This window comes from Pyrus communis, chromosome 5 (assembly GCF_963583255.1).
Source record: "Pyrus communis chromosome 5, drPyrComm1.1, whole genome shotgun sequence".
NCBI classification, from domain to species: domain Eukaryota; kingdom Viridiplantae; phylum Streptophyta; class Magnoliopsida; order Rosales; family Rosaceae; genus Pyrus; species Pyrus communis.
Window position 1 is genome coordinate 891,203 of NC_084807.1, and position 16,383 is coordinate 907,585.

Here is a 16,383-nt window from a genome sequence, read left to right on the forward strand (position 1 = left end):
CGGACAGATAGAAAGAGAGAGACTTAACAAGAAGACAAATGGGGTCATGAGAAAGAGGAAGGAGATGAGTGAGCTTTTTTTGGTATTTTTCTACAGGGGGGACTGGGACAGCTTTTGAGCTCATCGACACCCTCAACAACTTTGGCTCCGAGATGAAATTAAAATGTTGATGTAACTTGTGGGAGGATTTCAACATAGAAATATGAGTGTGTAATCCACACCAAAAGTCTGAAAAGGGTAACTAGAAAAAGGGATTGTGGGACAAGAAGTTAGATTTGAACTGAAAGTTCCAACCCCTTTTTAATGTTTCGTGTTTGTTTTCCATCTTGTTTCTGGCTGCAACTTCCCTCACCAGAATCAATTACATTTCTTGTCTGTTCAACCGTACCCTTCCAAACTCCAAAGCATAATCCAGATCGCTGATCCCCGATCCCCGTCATTAACATATATCAAATGGAACTATATATACACACACACACACACGCATGTGTGATCAATTGGTTGCATGTATTCGAAGAAACATTAATCATGTTTATTGATATTTCCCCAATCTTTTAAATTATTAATTGTTTTTCTTAAGAGAAAGTGATGCCATCTACATTTTTTTGTTAATATGTCATCTACACAATAAATGTTTGGGTTTATTGATAAATATGAGTTTTATTGTTAATTTCATTTTGTACTTAATAGTAATTATACAATAAGGTAAAATAAAAAATTAACATTTAAAATTTAAATGAGGTGTAGAAAAAGATTAAATGGGTTTAAATAAAATTTCTCATATAATATCGCCATATGATCGACTCTCTACGTCGTTTATGGCCGTGGAGGAGCACATCTCGTCCTTACAGACTCCATAATCTCTTGTTAGGCAGGCATTGGTGGAAAAATAATTTCCATTAGGAGCCCAGATCTTGGCATTTGTTGTCTGATCCACAGCATGAAATAATAGCTCCTTTGTACTACCAAATATACACACACACACACACAGCAAACTTAACTTCCCATCCAAACTCATGTTTTTTTGTAAATCTCCATAAGACGGGCAAAAAGAGGGGAGAGAGGTCAGGGTTAGGGTTAGGGTTTTCCGCAACAGAGTGTTGATTGGAGGGAGAACTGACAAAACACAGTCCAATGAGTTTTTCTAAATATAAAAATTAGAAAAATTTTAAAATTCATTCAGCGCATGCATGAGTGACCGATTTCCAAGACGCTAGTATTTCAATATGTGCCTAATTGGATAAAATGTCCTCTAATCGGTAAATAGCCCATGTGGCAAAATATTAGGATTTAAGGCCTTGTGACGTAATTCGTTAATAAATTTAGTTTAAAAATTATTTTTCCGTTAAATATAAGGTTAAAAAAGTACTTTAATGTGCAACATGAGGGTTGAAATCCTTTTTTTTTTTTACCATGGGGCTATCTTCCGATTCCCTTACCCCGTGCACATTAAAGTACATTTTTACCCTTGTACTTAACAGAAAAATAATTTTTGAACTAAATTTACTTACGGACTACACCACGAGAATTTAGATCTTAATTTTTTTACCACGAGACTATCTTTCGATTATCGTATCATCACAAAGATCATTTATGTGATTAGGCCTTCAATATATCATGATGTTTCAAAATTCTTCTTTCTTGTAATATCCTTAAGGAAGGCTTTTTGTCTAGTCAGCGTAGGAAAGCAAGTAGGAGTCACAATCCGTATGAGTAAGGTTCACCAACGTATATGGGTTCAATCTCTATTAAGAAGTAGGTACAAATAGATGGTAACAATAATATTTTGAATCCCCACAGACAACGGTGGCATCACGGCTCCAAGCCAAACCTCTTTCTCCTTTCTACCATAAAAGAATGTATACATTATTTCTCCTTTCTTCCAATACCGTCCATCCCACCCTCAAATACAATCCTCCCGACCCTCCTTTTTTGAGTCGTCCATCCCACCCTCAAATACAATCCTCCCGACCCTCCTTTTTTGAGCACATGCATATTTTTCTACTAAATGGAGGGAGAGTTCGGCTAAGTCACACAGTGGCAGTCTAATTTGGTATCGAATTCAGCATCCACGAGATTCGAACCTAAGACCTCTCGCTTCAAAGTGAAAAGGAATATTACCCAACCGTAGTACTGAGTAGCCCCGACCCTCCTTTTAGAGCAACCATAATTTCATTACTTCAAAACGTCAATAAAATACATAATTAAGAGCCATATAGAAGAAGAAGTTGGCTCACAAAAAACCTCATACAGCAAAACAAATACAAAGACGGACCCGATTTCTCTCAATAGGATAGAAAATTATTTATTTAGCTTGAACGCGTGAAGAATTGAAAATAATCTAACAATTATAGCCCGACATTTGTATACTTTACTTCCTAAACATGTTGGTATTAAAATGAAGTAATTAATCCCACGTTAAAATTTCCACAGTAATGCTAAAGAGATTTTTTCAAAAGTGAGACTTTTTATGAACTTGTTGTCACCTCATATTTTTTGCATTATGTTTTATAATGTTGAGACATAAATTGACGTTACATTATAAGGTGCCAAAAAGTTCATGGAGAGTCTCCTTAGCATTCTCATAATTTCATTAGTCGTTTTTTTGGCCTCACTAACTTTCATTGTATTGAACTGCACTACTTATTAATGTAATCATGTGTTTGTTAAGTGCATGGACTAAGTTAAATGGACAAAAGGGGACAAGTATGCTGCGTGGGCTAACTCCCTCGCTAGCAAGACCAGTTGAGAACCATGAGACACGTGGACCAGGTCCCTCACGTCTCTCTCTGCTCTATGTTTTCACAAACGCCGAGAGCCACCCTCGTTCCCCCTCGCCAATTCCCCCTCCCCCTCCTCTCTTTCTCCTCCCTTTTTTCTCGTTTTGCTCCGCCGAGATCCGGTTCTCCTCAACCCGATCCGATTGGCACCCAATAACCCCTTTGACGAGTTTGTTCACCCACAAGGCCTGCCAAGAGCTCAACATCTCGAAAATCGTCCTCTCGGATCTTCCGAACCCGGATCCGGACCTCTTCAAAGTCGGGTTCCTCCTTCTCTTTGCCAACTGCCTCCAGCCGCTCAAGATCTACATGAACGTCAAATCCATTATAATCTTTTCTTTAAAAATAACCAGAGGGGTATAATTCAAAATTACAACATTTCTCAATATTATTACTATTAGGTGAAATAACACTACACTAGAAGCTTCCATCTTTATTCTTTCTTTTTGGCCTCCCTCTTTAAAATGATATTTTTCTTTAAAGTAATTCAAATTAGTGAGAAATTCAAACTCAATACGATAATTACGTACACGTAAAACAAAAACCATAGAAAGAGAGTGTGCCAGAAATAGCAGTAGCAGTAATAACTATTTCGTATATAAAACGGCCAAAACTTATAGGAAATTTGGAAATATAACCAAAATTTGAACCTTATGTAGAATTATAATCAGAATTTTAATTTTATGATAATTACAACCAAAAGTTGATTAAAAGTACTAATATATCCTTAATGTTAGGGTTTCTCACAACAACCAAAATCCAACTTATAAGATTGCAGATTTGAATATAGTTGGAGATTTAAACTATATTCAGATGTCTACGATCTTTAACTATACATTTAGATATCTACAACCTTTAAACCATAATGAAAGCATGAATTAAAACAGAGTAAAACATAAATTAAGACTAAATAAATATACCACGGAAAATCTTCCAGGGGCCAGTGTGAAGTAAAACATTTTTTTCGAGCATAACTCTCAATGTGATGGGGAGGGAATCATCCTCCACTCGTAGTCCTTGCCTCCATGCTGCTTATGGAGTCAAATTTTGTTTGGCCACCAAAATCTCTAATTCTTGCAAAGGCATAGAAAGGATACGGCAAAAATGTTGCTGGTTTTGTTTTTTTATTCATGCTTTCATTGTGCAGAAATTCGGAAGGTTGCAGGAAGTTGTTCAAAAGTTGCAGAGAATAATGAAAACAAAAAGGCAATAGAGATTAATTCCTCATTATAAGGTTGTTTAAAGGTTGTGTTTTGCTTGTTGTGAGAAACGCTAATATTTAGGATATATTAGTACTTTTACATCAAATTTTAGTTATAATTATCATAAAATTAAAACAGTGGTTATAACTCAACATTGGGTCTAAAATGTGTTATTTTTCCAAATTTCCCAAAACTTATTATACGACAAAGGGCAGAGAGAGAGAGAGTGACTGTAATTTATTTATTTACTTATTTATTCTCCTTTCCTTTTCAACACATTTTCCTCCTCCGGTGGTGAACCTCGGTGATCCGTTCGTCTTCCCGCTCGAACCATCTCCACCGTCCCAACCCCGGAGGAACATCCCCAACCACCACCGCCACTACCACCTTCTTCCCCATTCCACAATTCCGATTACCATTCCTTTCAGACCAAAAACAAAAAAAAAAAGGGAAAAAAAAAACACACGAATTCCTATCTCATCGGAATTGAATTTTTTTGCACAACGTATACACATACATTGTACGCATATGTTGTTGTATATGATTTGAGAAAATTGAGAAGTGTGACTGAAGAAAAAAAAGATGGGTGTGATTTCAAGGCAAGTGTTCCCTGTTTGTGAAAGTCTGTGTTTCTTCTGTCCGGCATTGCGTGCGAGATCACGGCATCCCGTCAAACGGTACAAGCAGATGCTCGCCGAGATATTTCCTCGCTCTCCGGTGTGATCTCTTTTATTTACATTTTTATTATTGTTGGGGTTATTTTAATTAATGTCTAATTGAATATTAAGTTTATGGTGCAAAGTTAAAAAAAAAGAAGAAAAAGAACCATGTAAATTGTATACTGAACCAATGTGGGGCGTTTTGGTTATTGGAATTTGAGGATCTTGTGAAAAATTGGTAACTTGTGTCGCAAGAAACGAGCAATTTTCTCTTTATTATTCACTATATAATGAGTCAGATAATATGATGAAGCCTTCTGTGAGTTACACTGTCAAATTTACGGTTCTTATCGTGTTACCAGAGTGTTATCCAAAAATTGTTCACAATTTGGTGTTTACATTTCCCATTTTTTTCCTCCTTTAAAATGAATTCGTCACAATTTTGTAATCGGTCTTTTTGTTTAATTAGGTTTTGAACACAACTGGTATGTATGTAAAGTTTTTTTTTTATTTTTTATGTTTGTTCCTTCAGTTGTGTTATTGGAACATTTCTTTCCTATTTTGTTAGGATGAAGAACCGAATGAGCGCAAGATCAGTAAACTATGTGAATATGCTTCAAAAACTCCTCTTCGTATTCCAAAGGTGCCACCTCTGCTCATTGTATAAAATGTGGTTCACCTTGCTGCCATGAACTTAAGCGATACTGTAATGTCAAAATTGGTGTATCCTCGTGCATGCAGCTGCTGATTTAAGTTGATTTGGGTGAAGGCCATTGTGGAATTTAGTAACGGTAATATTGATGTGGAAGTTTTCTTTTGGTTTGGAGGACCGTTGTTTATTAGGGCGGTTATCATTAACAACTACACCAAATTGAACTGGATAAAGTAACTTGGGATAGGCCAATTTGTACGAGGCATTAGTGTAGTGTCAGAATCTGAGATTAACTGAAACACGATACCTCTCATGTTTTGACTAAGATGATGAAGAATGATAGTTAAATGTGCGTACAAACTTAATTATGGAAAGCAATAACATTTAACTTTGAAATATGCTAAACATAAGGGATTAATTGTGTTTAAATGGTTCCTTATCTTTTAATTTTCGTCTGGCCTATCGTTGATTTTTTATCTGTTAAATAATGTTTATTCATTTTCTTGACCTTTCAGGTTATATAGATTTTATTTTACTTTGCATTTGTGTATTCTTTTGTCACGTTGATATATTTTCAAAATTTATAATTTAGATCACAACTACTCTGGAGCAACGGTGTTACAAGGATTTGAGGACTGAAAATTTTCACTCTGTGAAAGTCGTCATGTGTATCTACCGGAAGCTGTTGGTCTCTTGTAAGGAGCAAATGTGAGTTTTTTAGTTCACAATACATGTGAATGAATTATAAAGGTTATTGCCTAGTATGATCCTGTCTTCGGATTCTGAAACATTATTGAGAAACGCTAGAGCATGTGCGGATTTTTACTATGGACAAATGCACCATCCACGGTTACTTGAGCAAACTTTAGAACTTAAACAAGTCAATCCACATTAGAAAACTAAGGCACTAATTTTTGAAGCTTGGGTTTTACATGTATTATGTCCAAATTGTGAACGAGCATCGGTGGGTTTCTACTTTCTCAACTTATCTTCTCATATGTGCTGACTTTGCCAAACATGCAGAGTAAATATGTTGGACGACATGGAGCATCTGTGGCCAAATCAGGCCAAACGAATGTCTGAATATCCTGCTCTGGCATCATGTTACAGTTAGAACATCCAGAATAAAATCATGTGACAATAAGTGGAGAGGCCTGTGATTATAGAGTGCAAGGTGCAGAATGTCCAATGTAGACTTTATGTTTACAACACAAACGATGCTTTTGATTGGTTGAGTAGATTTGGCAAGCCTAAGGTTTATCTACTCTGATACAATGCGTAGAATGGTTAATGTAGAAAGTTTGTTGAGAGCACAGACAATACTTTTTATAGGTTGACATAGATAGATTTGGCATGAGGTGAATTAACTGAAAATTTTCTCCGAGCTATGGAATCCAAACTAACCTTTATTTGTTTATTTATTGGTGATGTATTCGCTGATGCCAAAATCTGTGATTCATCCCATTAGTTTTCTCATATGGCATAGATCGTAGATACATACAGTCATATCTTGGCATATAGGTATACATATTTTATTTCCGGCTGAGAGAGGACGAGTCTAAGACGAACACAGACAGATTCAGACACTATCATAATTGGTTAGAATTATCTAAGAATAATATCAAAGAAGTGATTCCGTATAAGATGAATGGAGGCATGTATCAATGTGGTTCTTTAGATTTTCTTTAGAGAATTGTAAGCAGCAATACTTATCTGTTAACTCATTGTGTTGTCAGACTCATCGTGCCACCTATTTGAAGTAAATTTATTGTGTCTAATTGTAGCCCGCTTTGTATCTCGTAGTTTTTTCGTCTATTTTTCTGGTAATAGTTTTCTTGAATGCTTGTCCATTAAGGTATTGACTGACTTGTTGAAAACAGATTACAAAACTATCCTCTGCAGTTCGATTTAGCTCATGAATAGTTGTGCGGAAATTATTGGTTTTGATGTACAAGTTGTGATCTGTTTATATATGGCAGGCCATTATTTGCAAGTAGCGTGCTTGGCATTGTACAGATTCTACTTGATCAAACACGACACGATGAAATACGTCTTTTAGGATGCCAAACTCTTATTGAGTTTATAAATAATCAGGTGGGAATTGTCGGCACATTCTCTCTCTTTCAGATTGTTGTTTGTTTTTGGTAATTGGGTATGACTTGCTTCTGAAGCTGCAGCCTTTTCTCCTATGGAAGTTCTTAATCTCATGTAGCTGTTTTGATTGTGCAGAAGGATGGTACATATATGTTTAATTTAGATGGCATAATTCCAAAACTTTGTCTTTTAGCTCAAGAAATGAGGGAGGACGGGACGGATAAGTGTTTGCGTTCTGCTGGGCTTCAAGCTCTATCATCAATGGTAATTCATCCTCATTTCAATTTGGTCATTACTTCATGCACTGCTACTTGTTTCGCATGTGATATTCAATTTAGTATCATGTAGTCTGATATTCATAATTTTCACATTGTCACCTAGTGCGAAAGATTTATTCGAATATTTATGCGTAGGTGAGAAGGGTAACTAGTGACTCATGCGGAGCGGCACTAGATCTTGTAAATCATAATCTTGTATGAGTTGCAAATTCTCCCATATGCACCCTCACAATTGTTTTTTGTATGCAGGTTTGGTTCATGGGTGAATTCTGTCATATTTCATCAGAATTCGACAGCGTAAGTTTATTTGGCACCATTTACTGCTATGTCTAATTCTTATATAATTGTTTCTGATATAATTACCTTATCGCTTTTTTTAATTGCTATTTTATCTAACTAAAAAAATGTGCTCATTTATGTTCATAGACTCATACAATTTTAAATAAGTGTCATCGTCTGCTTGTAGCTGTAGGAAGAAAAAAAAAAAAAAAAAAAAAACCTGTAAGGACACTTTTTTTACATCAACTATTGTTTGCAGATTCTTTTTCTTTCTGTCTTTTTTCATGTCTGGGTTCTTCATAACTTCTAATGGCATTTACGGCGTAGTCCAATTTTCATCTTTTTCAAGCCACGAATCATTAGCATCCGACAACCTTTTATTTTCCTTTTGTAAATCAGGTTGTTTCAGTTGTCTTGGAAAATTATGGAGGTCCAAAGAATAAGTCAGAAAAACAAGACATCCAGATTGGAAGTCCAGGAGAAGTTTCACCTTCACTAGAACCCATGACAAGGATTTCGTCCTTGAGGCTGCTAGGGAGTGAAATAGGCGAAGTCCATGTATCAGGGTAGTTTTTCTTGGCACAGTATTGCGTAAATAACTAACTAACTATCATTATGTATCATTCTAGCTATTTCATTATGTTATAGCTAATGTATTATTTCTTCTTCTTGTTTTTGTTTACAGGGACGACATGAATAACCCCAGATTCTGGTCAAAGGTTTGCCTGCACAAGATTGCTAAGTTAGCCAAGGAAGCTACAACCGTACGGCGTGTATTAGAATCTTTGTTCCGCTGTTTTGATAATGGAGATCTCTGGTCTCCTAAACATGGACTCGTGCTGTCTGTCTTGATGGATATGCAGTTAATAATTGAAAATTGTGGTATTTAATTTTTCTTCAAATTGCTTAGAACTTGTTGCCTCTGGGAACTTGACTAGTCTTCTTTTGTGATGAAATTAGTTGCACTCTTCCAACTGATATTTTGATGACCTGTGAACTGCTTCTTGCAGGGCAGAACAGGCACTTCATGTTGTCCATCTTAATTAAGCATCTTGATCACAAGAATGTTCTTAAGAACCCAAATATGCAGCTGGACATTGTTGATGTTGCCACCTCTCTTGCTCGAGAAGCAAAGGTCCAATCATCAGTTGCGATAATTGGTGCTCTGAGTGATATGATGAGACACCTGCGGAAAAGTATACATTGCTCACTTGATGATTCAAATTTGGGGGCCGAAGTAATTGAATGGAACCGAAAATTTCGAGCAGCAGTGGATGAGTGCCTTGTGCAGTTGACACATAAGGTGATGATAACATCCATTACATTTCTTTAAAGATGGAACAAATAGTCTCCCAAGGTAGATATTATTGCTCTTTTATTGTGCAGGTTGGAGATGCAGGTCCTGTTCTTGACATGATGGCCGTGATGTTAGAAAACATGTCTAACATTAATGTTATGGCTAGAACCTTGATCTCTACTGTTTACCGTACTGGTCAAGTTGTGGCGACAATACCTAATTTGACATATCAAAACAAGGCAAGATTGCGTCAGTTATATCACTTCCTTCGATACTTCCTTCGATCTACAATTATTAGTGCACAATACCAAGTTTCCATCTGATTTTCTTTGTTTTCGTTTTGTGGTTTGAATGTCTGAATTTCTGTAGACATTTCCTGAGGCATTATTTCATCAGTTACTCGTAGCTATGGTCTGCGTAGACCATGAAAGCAGGGTGGGCGCACACCGTATTTTTTCTGTCGTGCTTGTTCCCTCATCTGTTTGCCCTCGTCCTTGTGCTGCTGCGCCCATTACTACAAAGAAAAATAATATTGGAAGGACCCTCTCTAGAACTGTATCAGTATTTTCTTCATCAGCTGCGCTCTTTGAAAAATTAAACCATCAATCTCACTCACAGGAAAACATTGCTCAAGAGATGAAGGACAAAGTTGTAATTGTGGAAGAAGCAAAGGTTCCTAACGAATCCATGTTGAACAGATTGAAGTCCAAATTTAGTTCAAGAAGGCATCCATCAGCTACAAGTGAGTCTATTGGTAATGAGGATGGGTCAGTCAGCAATCACTCTGTGATGAACCGCTTGAAGTCAACTTACAGTCGAGCCTACAGTATTAGAAGGAACCCATCAGATACACCTTCTGCTGATGAAAAAACTGCTAGTATTTCAGATAAAGATTCGGTATTGTTTGTTGGTTCTGCTATTGTCATACAATGACTATGTGCTTTGAACACTATAGTATTACTTGATCATCTTCCATTGTGACCATTTTTCTTCCGACTGATTTTTGCAGACAATGTCCCTTAGGTTAAGCAGTCGTCAGATTACCCTTCTGCTTTCATCAATCTGGGCACAATCCATCTCTCCTTCAAATACACCTGAGAACTATGAAGCAATTGCTAATACCTACAGTCTTGTGCTACTTTATGCTCGAACTAAGGTACAACTTCCATTTTTGCTTGCATGTTAAGGTACCGCTCCTATTTTTTCCATTTTGCCTCGTGTTTGGATATTTGCTTTTTTCTCGAGACTACTCAATTTCAGGGTAAAGTGGGTTTTCCCAAATTATAGGAACAAAGTACTTTGCTATTAGTCATGAGCTCTATCCTTACCAATCCACCATTATCAATTCGATCATTCAATCCTTAATTTAAGCTAACTGGCTCCCGAGCCTTAAGCTATAAACTAAAAAGGCTACATCAATGACAACAATGAAGTTAAAATGACATGCTTTTGTCCCCCTTGTCTGGAATCTTGGGTTTAGATAACAAAAATGTTAAAGAAATCAACCCCATCTCATTAAAGGACCTACACAAATCTAGAATAAAGAATTCTAGAACATTCACTAAGGTTGGTTAGCTAGATTATCCAAGTTAAAGTAGTACTTTGTAGAAATGACTAGAATGTTGTTTCTTAAGTTGGTGGAAGAGTCTAGAAGAATGGTGAGGTTTCCACCAACATGCAAGATTAGTGTAGATAATTCTAGCTTAGGAAGTTAGTGGAATTATCTAGATATCTCTAGCATGGTGTGTCCATGCTTCTCCAAGGTTCCATCCATGTCTATAAAAGGAGAAGGCATCCACACCATTTGTATCAACAAAATCAACAAATCAACAAGTAACCAACCAAGCAAGCTTGTAAGCAAGCAAGCAAGTGAGAGTGAGAAGAAAGAATAGTCTTGTAAGAGTGTGAGTGCTCTAGAGTTTGTCTCTAGAAAGTGAGTGAGTGTCATAGCTTCTCAAGAGTGTCTTTGATAGTTTGTGTTGTAATATTTTGTTTGTGTAATACAAGTAATTTGTTTACTTGTATTGTCTCTCCAACACTTGTGTTAGAGTTGTGTACTCTAAGTTTGTTCACCCCAACAAAAAATATTTACTGTTAGTCTACAGAATTTCAGGGTTAGTGGATTTGTAATTTGTGCAAGTTACAAATCGACTTTATAATGAAATTTGTAGTTAATTTTTTTTCTCCTTGTTTGGTCCCCAATTTTCACTTTGTTTGGATTCATCATGTCATGTAGAACACATCCGATGAGACCCTGATCCGAAGTTTTCAGCTAGCCTTTTCCCTAAGGAGCATTTCTTTTGGAGGAGGTAAGCCCTCGAGTCTACAGACGGTTTCTTTTCCATAAGTTCTTAGCAACATAAATGCATTGCTCATATATTCGTTGCACTGGAATGTAACTGACGGCCGCAAACCACTTTGGGTTGTAATTTTTGGATGCCATTTTTAACTAGGGGATTTCATATTGCAGGATTGCAGCCATCAAGGCGCAGATCCCTCTTTACTTTGGCAACATCGATGATCATCTTCTCAGCTAAAGCCTACAACGTGGTTGCTCTCGCTCCTTGTGCTAAAGCAGCACTTACAAATGAAACAGTACGTGCAACAGAGTTTCCGGACCACATTTCCGTTGAATGTTAAATTGGCGGACCTTTTAAGTTATTTGTAGTTTGATTTGAAGTTTCCGAAGTTAGCCTTGCTCAATACTGACGTGTATGCTTTCATGACATGCTGTTAGGTTGATCCATTTCTACGGTTGGTTGATGATCGCAAATTGCAAGCTATCAATTCTGGAGCTGACCAAGTAAGGAAAGTTTATGGGTCAAAAGAAGATGATGAGGATGCTTTAAGGTCACTTTCTGCTATAGAAAAATCTGAGAGCCAATCTAAGGAATCATACGCTACCATGATAGTGCAGACGCTTAGAAATTCACCAAAAGTAAACTTCCTATCACATTGTGATTATCTGAACCATGTCTAGTTCTTTGTAATTACGATTCTGATACTAGCTATTTCGGTTTTCTTTTTTAACTACAGGATTCATCGATTATAAAACAGCAGTTGCTTAATGATTTTCTGCCTGATGATGCATGTCCACTGGGAGCTCCGTTGAACATGGAAACACCCAGAGAAATCAACCAAGTTCCCGTACAAGATGATGGAGAACCTGCTAAGGTAATTTACTCGAACGACTTCCTTTTTTTTATAATATCCAAACAATTAAGTGTACATAATGACTTTATTGTGCAGGCGGAGCCCCCATTATTCACAATTGGGGATGATGCACCCAATGCATCTGAAAATCAAACCGACCCTGGCACAAAAGTTGCAGTGGAAAGTTTAAGCATAATAAGCGTTGATCAGCTTTTAGACTCGGTAAGTGAGGCCACTGTTGCTGGTTTGTGGCTTTTGTAGAAACCAGACAGAAAATACGTAAATCAATGGACATTACATCAAGTTGAACATTGTGCTAAGTAAGAGAGCGATTCATGTGCAGTTTTTGGAGACAACACATCAAGTTGGAAGATTATCAGTCTCAGCTGCTACAAATATGCCGTACGTGGAAATGGCTGGCCAGTGTGAGGCTATTCAAATGGGGAAGCAGCAGAAGTTGTCAACGTTTATAGTTTCCCAGCAGAGACAAGAAAGTTTGATTAGATTTTCTAATGATTGCAACCAGGAAAAGGAAACTCTATCTGTTGTTCCGCTGGGCACCCCTACGGTATTTTCTTTAGCATACACTATATGGGAAAGTTATAAATTCAATCCTTTTATTTTGCATTGCATGCATACTGTGTTTTTAGCATATTCTTGTTGGGGTGAAATACTTAGAGTACACAACTCTAACACAAGTGTTGGAGAGACAATACAAGTAAACAAATTACTTGTATTACACAAACAAAATACTACAACACAAACTATCAAAGACACTCTTGAGAAGCTATGACACTCACTCACTTTCTAGAGACAAACTCTAGAGCACTCACACTCTTACAAGACTATTCTTTCTTCTCACTCTCACTTGCTTGCTTGCTTACAAGCTTGCTTGGTTGGTTACTTGTTGATTTGTTGATTTGTTGATACAAATGGTGTGGATGCCTTCTCCTTTTATAGGCATGGATGGAATCTTGGAGAAGTATGGACACACCATGCTAGAGATATCTAGATAATTCCACTAACTTCCTAAGCTAGAATTATCTACACTAATCTTGCATGTTGGTGGAAACCTCACCATTCTTCTAGACTCTTCCACCAACTTAAGAAACAACATTCTAGTCATCTCTACAAAGTACTACTTTAACTTGGATAATCTAGCTAACCAACCTTAGTGAATGTTCTAGAATTCTTTATTCTAGATTTGTGTAGGTCCTTTAATGAGATGGGGTTGATTGCTTTAACACTCCCCCTCAACACCAGCTCATTCTTCTCTCCATGCTGAGTTGACGACGAAACTTTTCAAACTTGCCGGTACTCAAACCTTTAGTGAACAAGTCCGCAACTTGTTCATCTGTATTGATTTGTCTCATCTCAATCTCTTCTTGCAAGACCTTCTCTTTAATAAAATGATAATGTACCTCCACATGTTTAGTTCTTGCATGAAAGACTGGATTTTCCGCCAAGCGAATTGCCGATTGGTTATCACAGTACAATGGTACTGGATAATCTACTGGTTGATGTAAATCACTTATCAACTGTACCAGCCATGCATTCTCTTGAGCTGCCATTGCTGCTGCTCTATACTCTGCTTCTGTGGTTGACAAAGACACCGTTGGTTGTCTCTTGCTGCACCACGAAACTACTCCAGAACCAATTCTAAAGACATACCCAGTGGTCGATCTCCTGGTGTCATGATCTCCTGCAAAATCTGCATCACAATAGCCAACCAACTTACCATCTTCTCCTTTCTTGTACAAGAGACCATAGTCAATTGTACTTTTTACATATCTTAATATTCGTCGAACCGCTTCTAGATGAGGCTTCTTTGGATTTTGCATGTATCGACTCATAACACCAACTGCATAAGAAATGTCAGGTCGAGTCAAAGTCAGATAGATCAGACTACCTACCAATTGTCGATACATTGTTGCATCTTCCAAGTCTCTGCCTTCATGTGCACACATCTTGGCATTAGGTTCCACCGGTGTTGAGATTGGCTTGCATTCAAGCATCCCAAACTTCTGCAACAAGTCTTTTGCATACTTTTGTTGACACAGAAATATGCCTTCTTGTGTGCGATCAACCTCTAATCCAAGAAAGTGCTTGAGTTGTCCAAGCTCTTTCATCTTGAACCGAACTGACAAATTTTCTTTTGTTCGACAAATTTCAACCTCATCATCACCAGTGATGATTAGGTCATCCACGTACACCAGCACGATAGCTAACTTTCCTCCATTAGCTTTAACAAATAAGCTGGAATCTGCATGCGCCACTGAGTAACCACTTTGCGTTAGAAATTCTGCAATTTTACCGTACCACGCCTTTGGTGCTTGTTTTAGACCGTAGAGTGCTTTCCTCAACTTGCACACGTACTCGAGATGAACTTTACTTTCAAAGCCCATTGGTTGCATCATGTAGATTTCCCGATCTAACTCTCCATGCAAGAAAGCATTCTTCACATCCATCTGGTATAGATTCCAATTTTTGTTAGCTGCAAGTGCAAGTAGGACTCGTACGGTTGTAAGCTTTGCTACTGGACTAAACGTTTCATCATAGTCTAGTCCATATTGCTGAGAGAAGCCTCGAGCCACCAACCGAGCCTTGTACCTTTCAACTGAACCATCAGGACTACGCTTTATCTTGTACACCCATTTGCAGGATATAGGTTTCACATCCCTTGGCTTTGGCACCAAATCCCAAGTCTGATTCTGCTTAAGTGCAGTGATTTCTTCTTCCATAGCTCTTATCCATTCAGAACTCTGTGATGCTTCTTCAAACACCTCAGGTTCTTTTGGTGCTTCATCAGTTATGGCAGCATTAGCATATTTAGGATTTGGCTTTCGTACTCTTGTTGACCTTCTTAGTTGTGATTGTGGAGTTGATACTTCTACTCTACTAGGTCTAACTTCTTGTGGTTGTTGGTACACACCTGTTTGCCAAGGACTCTTAGGTACTTCTTGCTCGACATCGTCTCCAGCAAGCAAATCTTCAGGCTCATCTAGACTTGATTGGATTTGGACAGCTTGGTCTCCCAGTTTCCCTTGCAACGTATCTTCAAACTCTTTTGGGTCAGGTGACGCCTCATTTTCTGAGCACCAACAAGATGATGCTTCTGCGTCCCATTCTTCCTCCACAGCTAGAGACGCAACGACATCCCAATCATCTTCAATTTTCTTCTCTGAGTTGGCGACGTTACTTTCTGCAGGCCTTTTGAACCAGCAATCATTCGCCATGTGGCCATTCTTTCCACAATTGTAACACTTGCCCTCAAATCTTTTATTATTCTGGGACTGACCACGGTTGTCGTGATACTTCGGAGCTCCCCCTGGCCGAGAACTCCCTCTTCCTTGATGACCTTTTTCCTTGTCACCATTTCTTTTAGATTCACCACCAGCACGCTGCTTAAAGCTGCCTTTACTTTTGGTGTAGAGCGCTTCCTCCTCACCTTTTAACGAGACCCCTCCCATTTGCTTTGCTAAAGCTTCTTGATCGGCAAGCAAATTCTCGAACTCAACAAGTGATGGTTGGGTCGGCCATCCTTGTACAGCGGCAACGAAGCCTCGATATTCGGGTCTCAATCCATAGATAATTATTCTTTTTATCCTAGATTCTACAATGGCAGCACTAGGATCTAATTCAGAAATTTCACGGCAAATAGACTTTACCTTGTGGAAATACTGCGCAATCGTCATGTCCCTTTGGGCCACTGATAACAACTCGTTCTCGAGAAGCTGCAGTCTTGTATCGTTCCTCTTTGAAAAGAGTGTGGCGAAGGTGTCCCATGCTTCTTTTGGTGTCTTGGCCTTCCGTATGTGCTCTAACATGTCATCTTCAACTGTGGTTTTTAAGGCAAACATGGCCTTACATGCCTTGATCTTCCACTTCCTTAAAGCGCCGCTGGTGTCTTCTTCTGGCTGCGTAACTTCATTACCGCCGACGACATCCCAAAGATCTTGGCCTTGTAGGTAAGACTTCATACACGTCGC

General features: G+C 38.0%; 1 protein-coding gene across 1 annotated transcript; it reads left to right on the forward strand.

Moving 5' to 3' along the window:
• The first annotated feature begins 4,564 nt into the window (after positions 1 to 4,564).
• On the forward strand, positions 4,565 to 13,116 carry LOC137733494 (protein SEMI-ROLLED LEAF 2-like). Its single transcript, XM_068472641.1, has 19 exons — positions 4,565 to 4,699; positions 5,210 to 5,284; positions 5,886 to 6,001; positions 7,273 to 7,387; positions 7,523 to 7,651; positions 7,915 to 7,962; positions 8,344 to 8,510; positions 8,630 to 8,826; positions 8,955 to 9,247; positions 9,331 to 9,480; positions 9,611 to 10,138; positions 10,251 to 10,397; positions 11,478 to 11,550; positions 11,712 to 11,836; positions 11,979 to 12,179; positions 12,278 to 12,415; positions 12,491 to 12,625; positions 12,747 to 12,962; positions 13,045 to 13,116. Exons 1-19 carry the CDS (start codon positions 4,565 to 4,567, stop codon positions 13,114 to 13,116), a joined length of 3,060 nt encoding a protein of 1,019 aa, XP_068328742.1.
• Positions 13,117 to 16,383: the final 3,267 nt, after the last annotated feature.